The sequence below is a fragment of the Festucalex cinctus genome, chromosome 16 (assembly GCF_051991245.1).
Source record: "Festucalex cinctus isolate MCC-2025b chromosome 16, RoL_Fcin_1.0, whole genome shotgun sequence".
NCBI classification, from domain to species: domain Eukaryota; kingdom Metazoa; phylum Chordata; class Actinopteri; order Syngnathiformes; family Syngnathidae; genus Festucalex; species Festucalex cinctus.
In genome coordinates this window covers 14,354,198-14,369,556 of record NC_135426.1, presented here as the reverse complement: position 1 = coordinate 14,369,556, position 15,359 = coordinate 14,354,198, and the positions used below count along the sequence as shown (strand labels likewise).

At 41.9% G+C, this 15,359-nt stretch overlaps 3 protein-coding genes across 5 annotated transcripts; all 3 read right to left on the bottom strand.

Annotated features, from left to right (window-relative positions):
• Positions 1 to 772: 772 nt before the first annotated feature.
• Positions 773 to 2,158, bottom strand: LOC144003377 (DNA damage-inducible transcript 4-like protein). 2 transcript variants are annotated; one of them, XM_077499547.1, is made up of 3 exons: positions 1,990 to 2,158; positions 1,776 to 1,890; positions 773 to 1,346 (listed from the first exon to the last, which is right to left on the bottom strand). In XM_077499547.1, the coding sequence occupies exons 2-3, from the start codon at positions 1,864 to 1,866 to the stop codon at positions 856 to 858; spliced, it is 582 nt and encodes a 193-aa protein (XP_077355673.1). In that variant the 5' UTR covers positions 1,867 to 1,890; positions 1,990 to 2,158; the 3' UTR covers positions 773 to 855. The 2 variants fall into 2 exon arrangements, with proteins under 2 accessions (XP_077355673.1, XP_077355674.1); XM_077499548.1 differs by having other exon boundaries at positions 1,776 to 1,887; positions 1,990 to 2,156.
• Positions 2,159 to 2,312: 154 nt separating this feature from the next.
• Positions 2,313 to 8,333, bottom strand: LOC144003376 (uncharacterized). Its single transcript, XM_077499546.1, has 12 exons — positions 8,202 to 8,333; positions 6,370 to 6,447; positions 5,836 to 5,934; positions 5,675 to 5,776; positions 5,510 to 5,593; positions 5,398 to 5,436; positions 5,278 to 5,322; positions 4,640 to 4,681; positions 4,453 to 4,557; positions 4,357 to 4,381; positions 4,188 to 4,270; positions 2,313 to 3,513 (listed from the first exon to the last, which is right to left on the bottom strand). Exons 1-12 carry the CDS (start codon positions 8,257 to 8,259, stop codon positions 3,503 to 3,505), a joined length of 771 nt encoding a protein of 256 aa, XP_077355672.1. The 5' UTR covers positions 8,260 to 8,333; the 3' UTR covers positions 2,313 to 3,502.
• On the bottom strand, positions 8,251 to 13,964 carry krcp (kelch repeat-containing protein). 2 transcript variants are annotated; one of them, XM_077499545.1, is made up of 13 exons: positions 13,804 to 13,964; positions 13,291 to 13,452; positions 12,648 to 12,729; positions 12,509 to 12,568; positions 12,147 to 12,399; positions 11,183 to 11,308; positions 10,909 to 11,096; positions 10,648 to 10,844; positions 10,464 to 10,558; positions 10,321 to 10,375; positions 10,136 to 10,233; positions 8,856 to 9,069; positions 8,251 to 8,393 (listed from the first exon to the last, which is right to left on the bottom strand). In XM_077499545.1, exons 1-12 carry the CDS (start codon positions 13,941 to 13,943, stop codon positions 8,858 to 8,860), a joined length of 1,668 nt encoding a protein of 555 aa, XP_077355671.1. In that variant the 5' UTR covers positions 13,944 to 13,964; the 3' UTR covers positions 8,251 to 8,393; positions 8,856 to 8,857. The 2 variants fall into 2 exon arrangements, with proteins under 2 accessions (XP_077355671.1, XP_077355670.1); XM_077499544.1 differs by lacking the exon at positions 8,251 to 8,393 and having other exon boundaries at positions 8,706 to 9,069; positions 13,804 to 13,963.
• Between the last annotated feature and the right edge of the window lie 1,395 nt (positions 13,965 to 15,359).

Genomic DNA, 15,359 nt, shown 5'->3' with positions numbered 1-15,359 from the left:
AAAAAAAAAAAAAAAAAAAAGTCACAAGGCTGTGATGAGGACAGCTCTAGCCTGCTGCTCATATTTATGTTGACAACTGTTGCCAAGCAGTCATTGCCTTGACAGAATTCTTGCTCAGCCTACTTGTTAAAATTGCAGGATAGAACATTATTGCTGGAGATAAGTTAAAACATTTCTGATGCCAAACATAACTGCAGATAGAAAAGTGAACATATAGAATGTACGTACAGCTAGAAAAGGTCTACACACCTCAGTTCAAATGCTAGGGGTTTGTGATATGAAAAATAATTACCCAACTCTTTCCATCAATGTGACCTATAATCTTGTAAAATGCATATTGGAGAGGGGGCCTGGGGGGGTTGTACAAGTGTGCACACCCTCTTATAAGTGGTGATTTATTCAGAATTAATCACACATGCTAAATGGGAGACAGCACACACCTGCCACCCTTTGAATTACCTCAAAATAATTTTAGATGTTTGGTTAAGCTTTTCCTGACATTCTCCACCCCACCCCTAAGCAGAACACAGATTTGTTTGGGTTTTTTTTGGCCAACACTAACTGCTATTTGGAACTTATAACTTCCTATACTTTTACTAAGGCACCAATTCCAGCTGAAGAAAATCAGCCTCGGGTCCAAGGATTTTCACTTCTCATCTACAAAGGTCCCAAAATTGTGCTGTACATCATGTTAAAAGGTGAAAAAGTTCTGAAATAATTTATCATTGAGTCATTTTTTTTATACCACAAAAACTTTGTATTTGAACAGAAAGGTGTGTACAGTTTTATATGCATTGTAAACATTTACATTTGAGTCAAAGTGCATGTGTCTGGAGATGCATAACATCCCGTAGGTCAGCACTCCTCAATCACGGTACCAGCCGAGGAGGAGTACAGTTTTGTCTTGACAAGTCGGAAGCCTCGACTCAGTTTCAGCGCACGTCTGAAGGTCGGCGCGAAGCAGGTGCCCATGAAAAGTAAGTCCCTCAAGCTGGGCCAGGCGTTGGAGTCCTGCTTCAAAACCAGAGTCAACTCGAAGGTGGGCACCACACTGGCGTCGTACACCAAGCGCTCCAACCGTTTGCAGCCCTTGTCCACTTCCAGGAGCACGTCCAGGATGCAGCCGCGCAGGCCGCACGGCTCGCAGGACGCCAGCCGCAGAACTTGGCCCGCTATCCGCCGCGTGAGCTGCTCCGGGACCAGCACGGCGGAGCAGTGGAGAGTCGACCTTTTGGCTCGCGACAGACAGCACTCGAGCGTTTTGGCCAGACGGTGGCAGCTTCTGTCCTTGATGGCTTCCGAATTCCTTGGGGATTCAGACCAGCAGGGATCCCACAATTCCGGTTCTAGAGAATCAGTGCAAATATTTTATCCAGGACTGGAGGCTGTAGTAGAGTGTCTGTTCTTTTTCCTGTTCGATGTTGTATGATGGCATTTTGAGTAGTGACACTGTGACAAACCTTAGCTCAACTGTATAAACAGCCACTCATTTTGTTTTGTTTCTGTAAAGTGCTTTGTGACAGCTAAGGCCGTTTAAAAGCACTGTATAAATAAAGATGACTTGACTCCATGAATCTCATACTGTAAATATTTTAAAACTACCCAACCCTCTCAAACGACCAAGGAAAAACTTTGACAAACTACTCCAAACAATATTACAGGTGTCCATTTTTTGTTGTAGAAAGCAGTCGAAGGAACTTCTGGCACGACGACGTCATCCAGACGCGCAGCCTAATTAGCACGAATAATGGCAGCAAAGGGACAAATAAACTCACCCTTTTCAATGGAAGTCTGGTCGTATTTCCACTCAGTCACGTCGAAGACGCCCTCGCTCGGTTTAGGCTTCAGGGTGCTTGTGGCAACCATTTTTACGCCGTTTATTCTTCACTACTGTTGGAAGGGGGGGGACAAATAATTAAAGAAAAAACAAAAAAAAACATTAGCTCAAAGTTAGCTAGGTGGCTAACTATGCTGCTGAAAACAACTCACCTTATAAAGTACACAAATAAATTAAACGTTGACGGTTTCCTTTTTCATAAATTAGGTCACAAACACATAAATACGGTTGTAAGAAATTGAAGACACAAAAAACACCCCACCTGCCAGGGCTAAGTCCGCGAGGACCGCCACGAGTGCCGGTTTTATATTCCTCGAGGTTAGCTGATCCAGGGGCTTGACCAATCAGCTGCCGCCATACTCTTTGCCTTCCTCATTGGCTGCTCAATCAAGCTTGGCACGAAATCATTGGCCAATACCTGAGAACACTTTGTATACAGCTAAGACCCAAAATAAATAAATGACTGAATACTGCATGCAGATAAAAATGACACTTTATTTAGATTTGTCTGGCAAAATAGTGTCTAAAATTTCCCTCCAGTGAAAGTTGGCCACAACACAACATGATCCCTCAGTAAGTGGAGCTTGCCCTCTAATAGCTCAGCTGGCTCGGTGTCAAGGAATCTGACAGACCAAAGTGATTCCTGCAGTCACATGCAGCTGCCATTAAAAGTCACTGTGTCAACTATGTCATCGGTCTCGAATGATGTTTAACCACAATGGCATTGACCTACATTTTTTATAACGTCATAAAATCATTACATGCATATTAAATGTACATTATGTGGACAAATGACATTGCAAATATTGCTGTTCTACTTTGCAGTTACGTGTAAGTGAAAAATCAGAAGCAGGACCGGTCCTAAACCTGCAGCAAAAAGTAGTAGTTGGGGGGTGGAAGAGATGCATGCAGACATTCATACGAGCTTGGCCAGAGTCACATTACAAAAGTTGCAGATCGTCTCAGCGACTACAGGAAGGTCATGAGAGCAGCTATTTTTGGGGGGTTTATTTCTTTAAAGTAGGCCACGCTCAGTTGATTTGGTTTCTTCAGGTGAATGACACAACGGCGATTATTCACATCAGCTGCCGAGATCTCACTCTCCCATGTCAGCAGCCTCACAAAATGCCTGCTGGTAATAAACACAAGCTCATGAAAAGGAGGTCATCCTGCACTTGCGTCCTCGTTTTGGAAGTTCATCCTGACACAGGGGTTTATAAATTTTAAATATACAGCACAGGAAGATTGTCAAATTTGGCTTGGATTTATTTGACAAATAATTCCAGCCTTTAAGTATACAAATGCAAGTATTTCAAAATGTAGTACTATGAAAAACTGTATTTGAATTATGTAGTTTCTTGACAACAAATGTGATTTCAGTTCTAAAATAACAGCACTGTCATTTGTAAACAAAAACATAAATGTTAGAAATCAACTGTAGCATACATGATGATGAGTAAATACATTGCATAAGGGAAGGATCTGCTTCTAATTGTTCTTATCTTTGGTGATGCACCACTGAAATAAATTCATATAGTCTTGTTTTTACAATGACAATTTTATTCTACTGTGATCATGAGCTCATGGGGCCAATTGACTTCCTGCATCGTGAACATAAAAGGTTACTTGAGGTCAAGGGACAGCTCCACTGGATGCATGGTGTCTTCATCTTGAAGCTACAACATAAAAGCGAAGAAAACACGATTTCAGATTTGGTGTAGTTTCTCAAAGAGACACTCGATGGTGCTGCTGCACAACACACAGTAAACACCTGTTGATACTTTCAAAATGGGCAAAAAAAGCAATTCAGGTCGTTCTTGTCTCGTGCAACTGAATTATCTTTTATTTATCTGTCTGGAGTTTGTTTTTTGGCAGAATTTCGGAATGTGTTTCCGAAGGAATCTGACATCCAGCGAAGGCATAAACACTTTCTTCCTCTGCCGAATTCTTACAAAATGACTCAACTTCCCTGTGAAGCTCATGGCCAAGTCAAGTGTTGTGAGCGTGAACCACACAAGATGCATGGAAGGGCACACACACACACACACACCCCCACACACACACACACACACACACACAAACGTGCGTGTGCGTCAGGGCCACGCTGACATTTTTGTAGGCACACAATAGCCCCTGGCCAAAACAAATCGGTGTTTATGTTAGGAAGCGGCTATCTTTCGGGCCCCGCTGCTGGCCGGAGGGCGGCTGCCCCAAATCACAGGAAACACCTTCCGCGGCCCAGTCCAGGCCCGAAGCCCGCGCGCAACACAATAAGATATTAAAAGCCGGCCACTTCCCGCTTCGGCGAAAGGCCGGAAGAAAAACGCCGCGCACGCAGAAGACGGCTCACCGTTCTCCTCGCCGCCTGACGACTTGACGCCGAGGAGCATGACGCCGTCTTTGGTGCTCTCCGGGCGGCTCTGGAAGGACGCGCTGCGGACACACAGGAGACGAGGACGGCGCGCGCCTCATTTGGAGGTGCACAATCAACAACGTGAGCCTTCACGCTTGCAACTTACTTCTCAGTTCCAGTATCGATCATCTCTGTTGAAAAAAAATAAAAAATACAATTGAAGATTTTACATTCCATGAAGACTTTAACACCCACAACGTACCCGTGTGGTCGTGGATCTTCTTGCATTTGAACTTGAGGATGATGATGGCGGCGGAGGCAACCAGCAGGATGGGCAAAACAATCCACCAAAGTCTTTTGTCTGTAGCTGAAAACAGAAAAAAAAAAAAAATAAAATCTTCCTGTGCGTCTGTCCGGCGGTGCCTGGCACAGTTGCACGCAGCACTCACCTGCTTTTGCGACTTCTTTGCTACCGCTGCCAACCTGAGGACCTTTCAAATCACAATCACAATCTTTTTTTTTTTTGTCAAAACACACTTTGTCACCAGCAAGGTTATTATACTTGAACGAAAATGAACACAATTACGCAAGTGTAGAACCTGCCAATGCGTCGTAAACATTTTTGACTGGAAAATATGTTTGAACGTATTTGCAAATACATTTAACACATTTGAACATATTTACAAATGTTTAGACCTAACACAAATGCAAATATGTTTGAATGTATTTGCAAGTATGTTCAAAAGTATTTGTAGGCTAAAGTGCAAAAAAACCCTTTTTTTTCATTACCATTTAGCCTACTATTATTTGTTCAAACGTATTTGCAAATATGTTTAGAAATATTTGCATGTACGTTTAAATGGATTTGGCAGTCAAAAATGTTAAACTTCACATTGACAGTTCCATGCTTCAGTACAAAATAACTCAAACTAAAAATGAAAAAATATATATATATTTCAGTTAACAAAATAAAACTAACTTTAGAACAGGCAAAAAACAACAACAACAACAACAACAACAAAAGTATGTCGACTGTTTAAAATGCACTTTGTTCTTTTGAATTTGAACGGTTTCTGAGGTGACCTACCAGGACTTTTCTCTGTGGTCTGGCCTGTCTCGTTCCGAGGCATCGCTGAAAGTGCAATGGATAATTGTTGAAAGGAAAGCAATATCATGATGAATCCATGTGGAACATACACTACAGTACCGTTGTCAGGTTGCAGCGGCGCCAAGGTGGGGCTCGGTCCTATTTAGATATGCAGAGCATTTTGCCATCAGTTCTGTGCGAGCCAATAATGCGATCCTCTCTGCTTGTTTACCTTGAGTCTGGTTGGTCGAAACGTCCGTCTGGGAGCCAGCGCTCCTCGGCTGGGTGCTGTTATTTGCCGCAGCTTCTGTTGGCGCTGATCATAAACACAAAAAATGGCAAATGTAGGACCAATTACTGCTAAACGACGCTTAAATACTGGAACAAAAGCGCTAACTTTTTGCATCTGCCCTGGCTGCTGGCGACGTCACGTTGGGCTGCGTCAGCATCAGCGAGGGAGTCGTTACCGCCGTCGTTGCCGCCACCTGGACTGTTTTCGCTGCGGAAAAAGTTTGATATCAATATTACGAAACCTTTTAAGGCATTTGACACACTCACTGGTCTCAGCAGGTGTTCTGGTGGTTTCTGTCAGAGGCGCTGCTGTGGCGAGCGCTCCGCTTGTCGTTGCTGTGGTTGGAGCTGCAGATGTTGTTGGCGCTGATCAAGGGTACCAAAGAGCAAAATAAACAAGTTGGCAAAACTGAGGTGGTGTACATAATAAGGTCCGACCTCCAAGGATTTTTTTTCAGGCAAATGCTTTTTTGGCAGACTAAAATTCCAACAACGATTAATTAAAAAATATACATAATGCACAAACTAACGTACCTACCGGTATTTGGTGCCCCAGCAATTACAACAATCAAGATATTAATTATAGACAGAACAGAAAAGATTATTATTTTTTTTATCTTATTTTTTTGTATTGAATTATTGTCTTTGTTTGATTTGTCAATGTAATAATTTGTGTAAAACAACTCATTGGAAATCGGAAGAACAAAAACCAATGGGTGATAATTTTAGATAATTAAAAAAAAAATGCTCATATCAGCTGATTAATTGGTCGGGCCCCAGTAATGCAACATTTCTACTTACCCCGGGGGTTTTTTGACATTGCTTTGGCCGTTGTCGGACTCTCCCCCTGCTGGTTCCCGACATCATCATTTGTTGACACTTTGAAGTAGACCAACAAGGAGAATGAACAGCAAAAATTTGTTTGATGCCAGTTAACAATGTAGCAGGAGACACAATTTATTTATTTTTTTCCAAGATCATAATACATAAGGTAAAATTTAAAAAAATATATAATAATGTAATAAATAAATAAAATACATAAAAAATATAATAAAAAAAATTGTAAAATTTTTCAAAAACAGACGGGCATATAGTCTTTATTATATGTGAAGAACGATTACTAATTACTATTACTGCAGTTTACTTAGGAGCTCCGTGTACAGTATAACCACACCACATATATTATACGGCCCTCAGGTAGCCAAGGTGCACACACCAGAAGGAGCAGCACAAAGTCTTTGAAGTGAAGCAAAAAAATGTGGCAAACATTGAATAATGTCTTTACATTCTGTTTAACAATGTCGGAATTTTATGCAGCGTTATCCTTCTTATTAAAAACAAATAAACGTTTATGTTGGTTTCCAGAAGGTCAAATTAAGTTCACTTGTAAAGGTCAAAGTGCATTTTAGGTCATCTGGGAATGAAGGTTGTGAGTAGAGTTATTGCAACAATTGTGTTATTTTTGAACTATCCATCACTCTTGCCTCCTTGTCAATACAGCTGACATCCTCTGCTGGGATCCTCCTCACAGACTGAAGCTGCATCCTGTCCTCCACGCTATTGTTGTCCCCCCCTGACCTTTGAATTCGTACTTCCTCTCCTCACACTTGTCAACTATGAGGACATCCCCACAAGACACTCGAATCTTTTATTCCTCCAAACATTATTCAGTTGCTTCAAACTCAAAGCCGCAAAGTGAGTTGCTAAGGTTATTTCCTCCAGATTTCCCCTGCGGGGACATTTTCATGCCCTGTGAGAGTGGCGGCCCTTTTGGTTCCCAACGCTATCTTGCTCCTGAATCATTTATCGGGCCGGCGCAGAGCAGATAAAAAGCTCTTTTGGCGGAGCAAACAGAAGATAAACAAACACATCAACAGACGTTTTCCTCTGCATCAACCAAACGACTCCCATTGTCGCCCGGTCCCTCGAGAGTTCATTTGTGCGCTTCTGCTTTGATGGTTCAAAGCGTGAGCCTTTCTCAGATGGACAAATCAAAGTTGGGTGAAATAAACTTTATATTCATTACGTTGGAGACAGTAAAAATTGCCCAAAATTGTTTGTTGATTGGCAGATAGGGAATAATTCTTCAAAATGGAGACTAGAAGCTGTTTACTGCTACTCCTGTTTGATAAGTAGACAAATAATATATATATAATACTAAGGCATTCGTTCTTTATCCTCTGCAAAGAACACCTAATTGGTCAGCTTCCTGTGTTGCATTTAATGTTGCTCGTGTCTGCATCATACTGCCCCCAGGTGGCCAAGGTGAGCACACAAGGAGGAGTAGCAAAATGTTTGAATTGATGCAGAAAAAAAAAAAAAAGGGGGGGGGGGGGGGTGCATACACTGCTGAAACTTGTGACATTCTATTTAATGATGTCATTAATTGTATTCTGTATATGCTATATTCCAAAGTTCTATTTTTCTCATTAAAAACATTAGCAAATCTCAAGTCACCACTGAATGTATATATAAAAATTAAACTGGGTACTCAACATTTTAGGTTATTAAATATTTTATCAAACCATAACTCAATTGTGGTCGGAAATAAAATTGAGTTTGAAACACCAGCTTGTAGATGCTTTCAAAAAGAAGAGAAAAAAAAACTACAACAATGAAGCTGATTCTCTTACCTGGCGTGAAGATGTGCGCTGATGTTAGCAGGAGGACAAAAACCCTGATGGTCTTCATGGCGACTTTGTGCCTGTGACTCCGTCGGAGTTGCGTGTGGGGAAAAAAAAACAAAAAACGGTGTTCAAGCTGGGGCGCGCCGTCGCTCCTGCTTATTTCGGCACTTCCTTCCTTCCTCTCTCACACAGGGGCGGCTGCAGAGACCAGCAGGAGGGACAAAAATGTGGAATTTAGGGAGAGATGAACTACTATAGTGTACATAGGTCAAATGTAACACGTTTTGACATTTGACAGCAATAAAAATAGCTGGAAATTTGGATGACTTTTCCTCAACTGGCCCTAGACAAGACAAAAAGAAAATCTATGTCAGATGTGTTTGCATGAAAATGACGCACCATAGATGAAAACAAAAAATAAAAACCTTTTTTTTTGTCATCAAATGACTAGTCGTGACATCCAATAAGCAGATTCATTCATTTTTCTTTTCACACAGAAAAAAAGAAGTATTTCCTTTCAAATTGACCCAATTTATTCATGTGAATTGATTTCAAAATACACTTAAAAAAATCCAACTCGATACTGGAAACTGTTAAAAAACAAGTTTAAAAAAAAAAAAAAAAGGCAATGAACCAAAACTTGTGTGCGTAGCGTCAAACCGTCAAAGGAGAGTGAGCAGCTCCCTCACGGCAACGGCGGTCACGTCGGCGTAAAAGGTGCCCTCGTTGTCACCACCACCGAACACAAGCAATGTTTTGTCCGCTTGCTGGTCCGCGCTTTGGCGGGCGACGGGCATCTCCATGGCGATGATAGAGTGGCCCGCCCGGGCGAGTGACAGCTGCGGGAGCGTCACCTCCGTCCAGATGTTTGTCTCTGATGTTGGGAAACGAAAATGTTGGAATTTGCTTATTCACTTATTTAGCCCATTATAGCAATAAAAAGTTAATATTTTGTCTATAATTAATTTGATACTTTCATTATTTTTCATGTACAATTAGTAACTTTAAAAACACATTTTGCAACTTACTGTTGACTGAAAATGACATCACAAGATCTCAGGTAACCAATCACAGCTCACCTGTGTTCTAGGTTTGGCCACGTGACATTCACAAGCTGAGCTGTGATTGGTTACCTGAGCCCTTGTGATGTCATTTTCAGTCGACAGTAAGTTGCAAAATGTGTTTTTTAAAAGGTACGAATTGTACATGAAAAATAATGAAAATATCAAATTTATTATAGGCAAAATATTAATGTTTGACTGCCAAAATTGGCTGAATAAGTAAAGTATCCCTTTAATTTTCTGCCTCTTCCTTTTTTGGACATTTTATGGCTATTATTTGACATTTCTTTTTGCCCTTTTTGATATCAATTTTCTGACATTTTTTGGCAATGTTGTGGACATTTTATGGTAATTTTCAGCTTTTCCTCTTGTTTTTGGACATATTTAGGTAATTTTAAATCTACCCTTCATCTCTTTTTCTGACAACTTAAAAATTTGGACTCTGAAAACTTTAGATAATAAAAATAATAATAATAATAATACATTTTTTCCCCCCCCTTAAAAGAGTTCCACAGGAGAGGGACTAAAGGGCCACATGTAGCTCCAGAGCCGCAGGATGCAGGCCCCTGGTAAAAAAAAAAAAAAAAAAAAAAATTGATATTGAACATTGGCAACTATGTTCAATATCACTTTTTTTTCAAACCGATACCAGTGCGAGTACTCAATTCGTGTAGTCACCGATACCAAGTACTTTTGATACACAAAATTCCACTCCCCCCGCCCAAAAAAAAACCCAATGACAGATAATTTTAAATCAAGACCTATATATCCCACAAAGCATTTACCGTAAAACTGCCTGAATTTAATAGCAATTTTATATTCTTCTAACTTTGAATAAGAGGGCGGCTGATACTGGTCATGATGGTAATGACTGCTCACCTGTGTCAAAAACAAAGGCGTCGCTGAGTGAGTTGTTTCCATTATAGCCGCCGTGGATCAGGAACTTTGTGGCTGAGATGACAACGCTGCCGTGCCAGCTATGACGGACACACAAGATAGACAAACACACATTATAAGACGCACTAAATGTTTTTAAATTAAGACAACTGTCCGAGTGAGTTTACCATCGAGGGGAGGGTTTTTTTCCACTTGTTTGAACAGCAGAAAACTCCATCAGACCTAGCGGGGGAGAGAAAAAAAAATTGCCATGTTATAGCCATGTTGCTTATTTGAATGCACAGTATAGGAAGTCAGGCGCACGCCTCACCGAGGTCCAACACAAACATGTCGCTGTAGCACACAGGTGTGTCCCACCCACCGAATACGTAAATCTTCCCCTCCGGCATCACGCAGGCCGAGTGACTGCAACGCAAAGTGGGACTGAATTGTACAAACCGGCGACACATAGCGAGATGGGGGTGAAGCAGACGAAGCGGTGGCGGCGGCCTTACCCTGAGCGTGGCGACGGGCTGGCGCCGATGACGATGGGCTGGTACCATATGGACAGCTGGGGGTCGAAGATGTACAGGGAGTCGCTGCAGCCGTCTGGCTCCGGGTTGGGCCGGGGGAAAACCCCTCCCAGCACGAAGAGCTCGCCGCGGAACAGGCTGCAGCTGTGGTAAGCCAGCGGGGGGACCTTCCCTTGGGCCTGAGATGCGCGTTTTGAGTTGAGTTGCCTTTTACGAAAGGAGACATTAAAAGTTGAACCTGACCTCCACCATGGTCCACTTCCAGCTTTGCGTGTCCAGGATGTGGACGTCGTTGAACCACTTTTTGTTCTTGGAGCCTCCGAACACAAATATGCGCTTAGAGTCCGTGTCATAGACAGCCGTGTGGCCGATCCTGGCCTCGGGAGTCGGACCCTGCGCCAGAGTCTCGGCCGCCACCCAGGACAGGTCCTCTGCGGGACAAGAACGTAAATATATTTTCCATCCGGACAACAATAAGCAGTTTTTCCAAAATCCAGCTTTCATATAAGTAACATACCCGTGCAGAGTTTCCACAAGGGATCTTTGCAGAACTGCATCCTAGCTCCTTGACCTCCAATCAAGATGGCCGTCTGGGCATCGATGGGGCACAGCATTTGTCCCCAACGACCTGACGGTGTCACAGCTAAAACATCATAAGAAAATTCTACTGAAGTTACTGTTGAACTTAACCTAAAACAAAGACAACAAATTGTGTATTTCAAACAATCATAAAGCTCTTCCTCACCTAACTCAGCTTAGCTTAATGCTAACAAACAATGCAAAACACCATTAGACGAACTTAAGATTAGCATCGTTACGTTAATCTTACTAGAGCTGAGTGAGTTGTGTGGACGAGCAGACTTTGAAGTTCAGTCGCTGTTGTTTTCATAATAATCAGTCTTGTATTTATTTATTTAGTGGAAAAGATGCAGACTTAGCAGAGCGCGAAGGCATGAAGCCACGTCAGATTTCTGACTTGTGATTTTGCCACCCAGTTCGGATAAAGAAATCACAGTTGACAACTGGTTAAATGGCAACTATTCCTAAATTTTACTTGTCTTGTAGCAATCTTGTTTTCCTTATACTTAATGAAATTAAGCATTGAATTATTAATTTCATACTACAGCAGGATTGGTAACAGGAATATGGTAACCCCTTTGAACAGAAATGAAACTCCATTCTGATTTGCCCTGTGATGTGTGATAAGTATTTTCATTCCATTTGGTCATTTGGTTTCATTTTAATTGGAATACAAGCCTCCACGCAAACATGACTAGTGGTTATCTTTATGTTATTTGCAAACGGCTGGATAAAAATTGAACAAAACTTTAAAAAAACAAACAAAAAAACATTATTTTTTTAAATAATAATAATAATAAAATGTAACATTTTACACTGAATCCATGCGATCAGTATCATCTGATTACACTCATGGATGATCGGAACCCTGATCGGACACCCCTACTTTTCCACAATCTCACCTCCTTGACTTGTGGCTGCTTGGCCCCTGCCTGGGAAAAGCTTCTGCCTGCCTTTGGTGTGCCGTCGGACTTTTCGCACAGGTGTAGTTTGCTCCGGGCTGCTGTTGGGACACAAGTTTTCCATCTCATCCTCCTCACCCACCAACATCCTGGCATCCTTGCCCGCATCACGCTCTCCAGGAGTGGCTCGCTTTCTCTTCCTCTTGCAATTGAGCTCCAGGACCTGGGCCTCAAGGGGAGGGGCGATGGCATCCTGGGAGCAAAAAGAAGTCTTTTGTACCTCATTCCATCATCCACAGTGATTGAACAAAATAAAGAAATAAAGGAGGAAAAAGTACACATCTATTTTAATATCACCATACCTTTGGAGTGTGCTCCTTGGCGGCCAAAATCAGCGCGGGGCCCGACCAACTGTGTTGCACCTGGGGAGAAATAAACAATTTCAATTCCTCCCTCTATGATTGTGCTTCCTGGCCGTTTTCCATCAATGCCATTATTTACCATATATCCTCCTTCCAGTGTAACATTCAAGGTAGCACCATTTGTCCATGTCTCTTCTTCCCACTGCTCCCAAGACAGACATCTATGGGATTCCCAGAATAAACAAAATGTTTAATATAGGAGAAAAACTGTTTTACTTATTTCTGTACAAGACAAATAAGTGACACACCCCTGCTCAAATTACATTCTTATACAAAAAAAGGACAAGAGAAACTTAGTCCATTTATCATTTATTTTGGGTTGTAGTAGTACTTTCAGTACTTTCAAGTTGTACAGGATAGAGGTCATATCCATGGTGGAAAAAAGTTTATCTTGATTTTGAAGTCACAAAAACCTGACATTTGAACAGGGCTGTGTAAATTTTTTAGTATCCACTGTACATGATACTAGTGTGAGGCAAAACCTTGCACTTGTTGACATCTGCACTGTACTAATACTACTAGTGAAACTCTAGATGTTGACTTTTAGACCGTCACTAGTCATGATTATGCAGTTGTCATTTAGTGCGGTTTTGACTCACTTTTAGTAAGTAATATGGTGTAGTGTTCCAAAGTTGTCCTAATAGTGAGGAGTTTGAGGACAAAAAGCATACTAGCCCATTAATTGAATAATTAAATACTCGAACAGCTTTCAGGCGTCTAACCTGTTATAAGGAGTCAGCTTCCCGATGGTGATGAGGGTCCGATGCACGTCGTAAAGGTCCGCGTTGACGCAAATCCTCTCGCCCCAAGGTCCGCTGCTAAACAGCACCACCTGGTGGACTGTTGGTGGAACGGCAACAGATACTTGGCGGGGACCCTCCTCGCTGGCACACACACACACACACACACACACACACACACACACACACACACCCCCACACACACACACACACACACCCACACACACACACACACACACACACACACACACACACACACACACACACACACACACACACAAAAGAGAAATGTGTAAACTTTCAACTTTGCGAAAATGTAGAAGGTCTATTTTTGAAAGTGTGTGTGTGTGAGGAAAACGGCGTAAAAGCGTCCGTTGTGAATAGAAATCTACGGCGAGCATGGGAGGACCATTGTCAAACACTTAGCATGCAACTTTCTTGAAGCTAATTTAATACAATATTCCTAGAGTTGATGTGTTACAGTCTTCGACGTACCCGAGTAGCCGTTGGGGTGACGCATCTACCCCAAATACCGCATAAACTCCAAACTCCTCCATTTCTCTATGCGGAATGTGTATTTGTATGTTTATTGCAGACTCCGTCTCCCGCCACAGATTCGTGGGTACGACATTCATTGATTTGTTGCTACGTGTGTCTGCACGGGCGGTGTCTGTAACACATTCGAAAGTGCGCTGAATACGGGTAGTTTGTGTGCTGTAGTAAATCGAGCGCTTCTCAAAGACAAGGTCTTGAGCCAATCAATGGCCTGCATTCGTCCACACTGGTTGACGTTACTAAATGTGCGTTCAGGAACACTTTGTCACCTCGAATATTTTGTTAAAAGCAGCTTTAATAAAAACATATCTTACATAGCAGGAAAATTGTACCTTTATGTCTCTATAATCAAAGCCCAATAATTTCTATGCAATGTTACTTGTGAACATTTATCAATATACTAGTAAACTGACGCAAAGGCAAGCTGCCTGATTTGAATGCTAGTCACAGGCAAAAGCAATACAGACTCCGTTGTTTTCACTGTGTAAAAACACGTTGCATTGTGGAAATTACAGAAATGTTGGGATATTCAGAATTTTCCATTCCCTAGTCATTATATTGGGATTTCATAATTATTGGCAAAATAGAAAAAAAATAGCATATTTGTTAAAGCTTGGAGTTTAAATAATACAAAAATATCCAAGCTACAAACGTCCTCCTTACTACCTAAGTTTATTTTATGGTTTCTTTTGAAACAAGTAACTCTAAACTCCAGCCTACTTCTGCTTAAATCTACAGTCTGATTACTTTCCCATCTCTGCTCACATCACATTCAAAAAGCACTACAAAGTGGCAAGCTCACATAAACATTGCAAACTGAATTTTAGGTACATTCAAGGGCTCATACTTAGCATGAAGCGTGAGGCACCTGCTCAATATCATGCTGCCATGCAAATCTTTTTGTTGTCAGTCATGCTTGTTTTAAAAAGCTATACAAACATGCAAACCAAAATGTTCTGTCCCCAGAGAACGCACGGTGAGGTCTGCCTTTTTGCTATACTCCTTTCGTTCTGATTGTTTGAATATAATTTCCAAATAATTCATTTGTTGTTCTCTGCAGCGTTCCCATCACAATGAATGGATCGTCTTCCAGCACTTCGCCCAATTTACTGTATTTCTGGTACGAATGCGATCCTTACGACGATGAGTCTGGACAACCGTCTGCGGGCCTTGTCATTCTCCTTGCCACCTACGGGGCTGAATTCGTCTTCAGCCTCCCGTCAAACCTCTGGCTTGCCTGGTTCATCCTCCATCGAAGGTTGTCAAATTCTCTAACTCATGGATGATGAGGAGGGGTGATGCAGAGAAGGGGCAGTCAATCCTGATTAGAACCATTTGTTTTCCATTCAGACAGATTGTTGAAATGTCTTTTTGTATGTTGAAGGTCCAAGGTTGACGGCATCCTAACTGCAGACTTCTTCCCATTCTGCTTGATCCTCATCAACTTGCCTTTCTATGTGACGGTTCCCGCGATACTTGCTAATCACTTCCTTTGG

Bases quoted from the DNA above. Each gene is read 5' to 3' on its own strand.
- LOC144003377 (XM_077499547.1), bottom strand. From the start codon at position 1,866: ATGGTTGCCACAAGCACCCTGAAGCCTAAACCGAGCGAGGGCGTCTTC. The intron at 1,347-1,775 runs GTGAGTTTATTT...CTGATTCTCTAG, and splicing joins CCAGACTTCCATTGAAAAGG to AACCGGAATTGTGGGATCCC.
- LOC144003376 (XM_077499546.1), bottom strand. From the start codon at position 8,259: ATGAAGACCATCAGGGTTTTTGTCCTCCTGCTAACATCAGCGCACATC. The intron at 4,382-4,452 runs GTACGTTGTGGG...TTTTTTCAACAG, and splicing joins GAAGATCCACGACCACACGG to AGATGATCGATACTGGAACT. The intron at 4,271-4,356 runs GTAAGTTGCAAG...GTGTGTCCGCAG, and splicing joins ATCGATACTGGAACTGAGAA to CGCGTCCTTCCAGAGCCGCC.
- krcp (XM_077499545.1), bottom strand. From the start codon at position 13,943: ATGAATGTCGTACCCACGAATCTGTGGCGGGAGACGGAGTCTGCAATA. The intron at 11,097-11,182 runs GTATGTTACTTA...CTTGTCCCGCAG, and splicing joins CTTGTGGAAACTCTGCACGG to AGGACCTGTCCTGGGTGGCG. The intron at 10,559-10,647 runs GTAAGGCCGCCG...TTTGCGTTGCAG, and splicing joins AGCCCGTCGCCACGCTCAGG to TCACTCGGCCTGCGTGATGC.